Below are 411 nucleotides of genomic sequence, written 5' to 3'. Positions count from 1 at the left end.
GGCTCCTACTCCCCGGTAGAAAGGAGCCAGGGCACGAGAAGTGGCCAAAAGGGGCTGCCAGGCTCCGACCGAGAGAGCACTGCCTTGGAGTGAGAGGGAAGGCGGGGAGGCCGGGGAAACTTGCTTTCGGCCTGGTCCTAAGCAGCCACCTGAAGCTTCAAGGAGCAGCTGAGGGAGGGAAGGGACGGGTGGGGTTTTGCAGGAGAGAGGAGCCCCCAGCCACTCCTTCCTCCCAGAGATGCCACGGGCCCTGGCCTCCTGCTCACCGGTCCTGGAGCCGGTCCTGCGTGTCCTTCAGCCGGGCCTTCAGGTGCCGGATGCACACCTCCTTCTGCTGCAGGGGCGTCAAGTACTGCTCCGGGGTGGGGGGCTTGATGCCATGGTTGTCACTGCACAGCGTGTACTTCATGG

The 411-nt window shown here is 64.5% G+C and overlaps 1 protein-coding gene across 2 annotated transcripts in view; it reads right to left on the bottom strand.

The window, feature by feature from the left end:
- SNPH (syntaphilin) overlaps positions 1 to 411 on the bottom strand; it is a 39,648-nt gene that overhangs the window by 4,313 nt on the left and 34,924 nt on the right. For both annotated transcript variants that reach the window (XM_010841790.1, XM_010841789.1), the window contains one exon: positions 267 to 411. In XM_010841790.1, the coding sequence (XP_010840092.1) occupies positions 267 to 411 (145 nt within the window). The remainder of the gene's footprint in view (positions 1 to 266) is intronic.

Source organism: Bison bison, unplaced genomic scaffold (assembly GCF_000754665.1).
Source record: "Bison bison bison isolate TAMUID 2011002044 unplaced genomic scaffold, Bison_UMD1.0 scf7180017864167, whole genome shotgun sequence".
NCBI lineage: Eukaryota > Metazoa > Chordata > Mammalia > Artiodactyla > Bovidae > Bison > Bison bison.
Note: the sequence above shows the minus strand (reverse complement) of the source record. Positions and strands in the feature narration are given on the sequence as shown.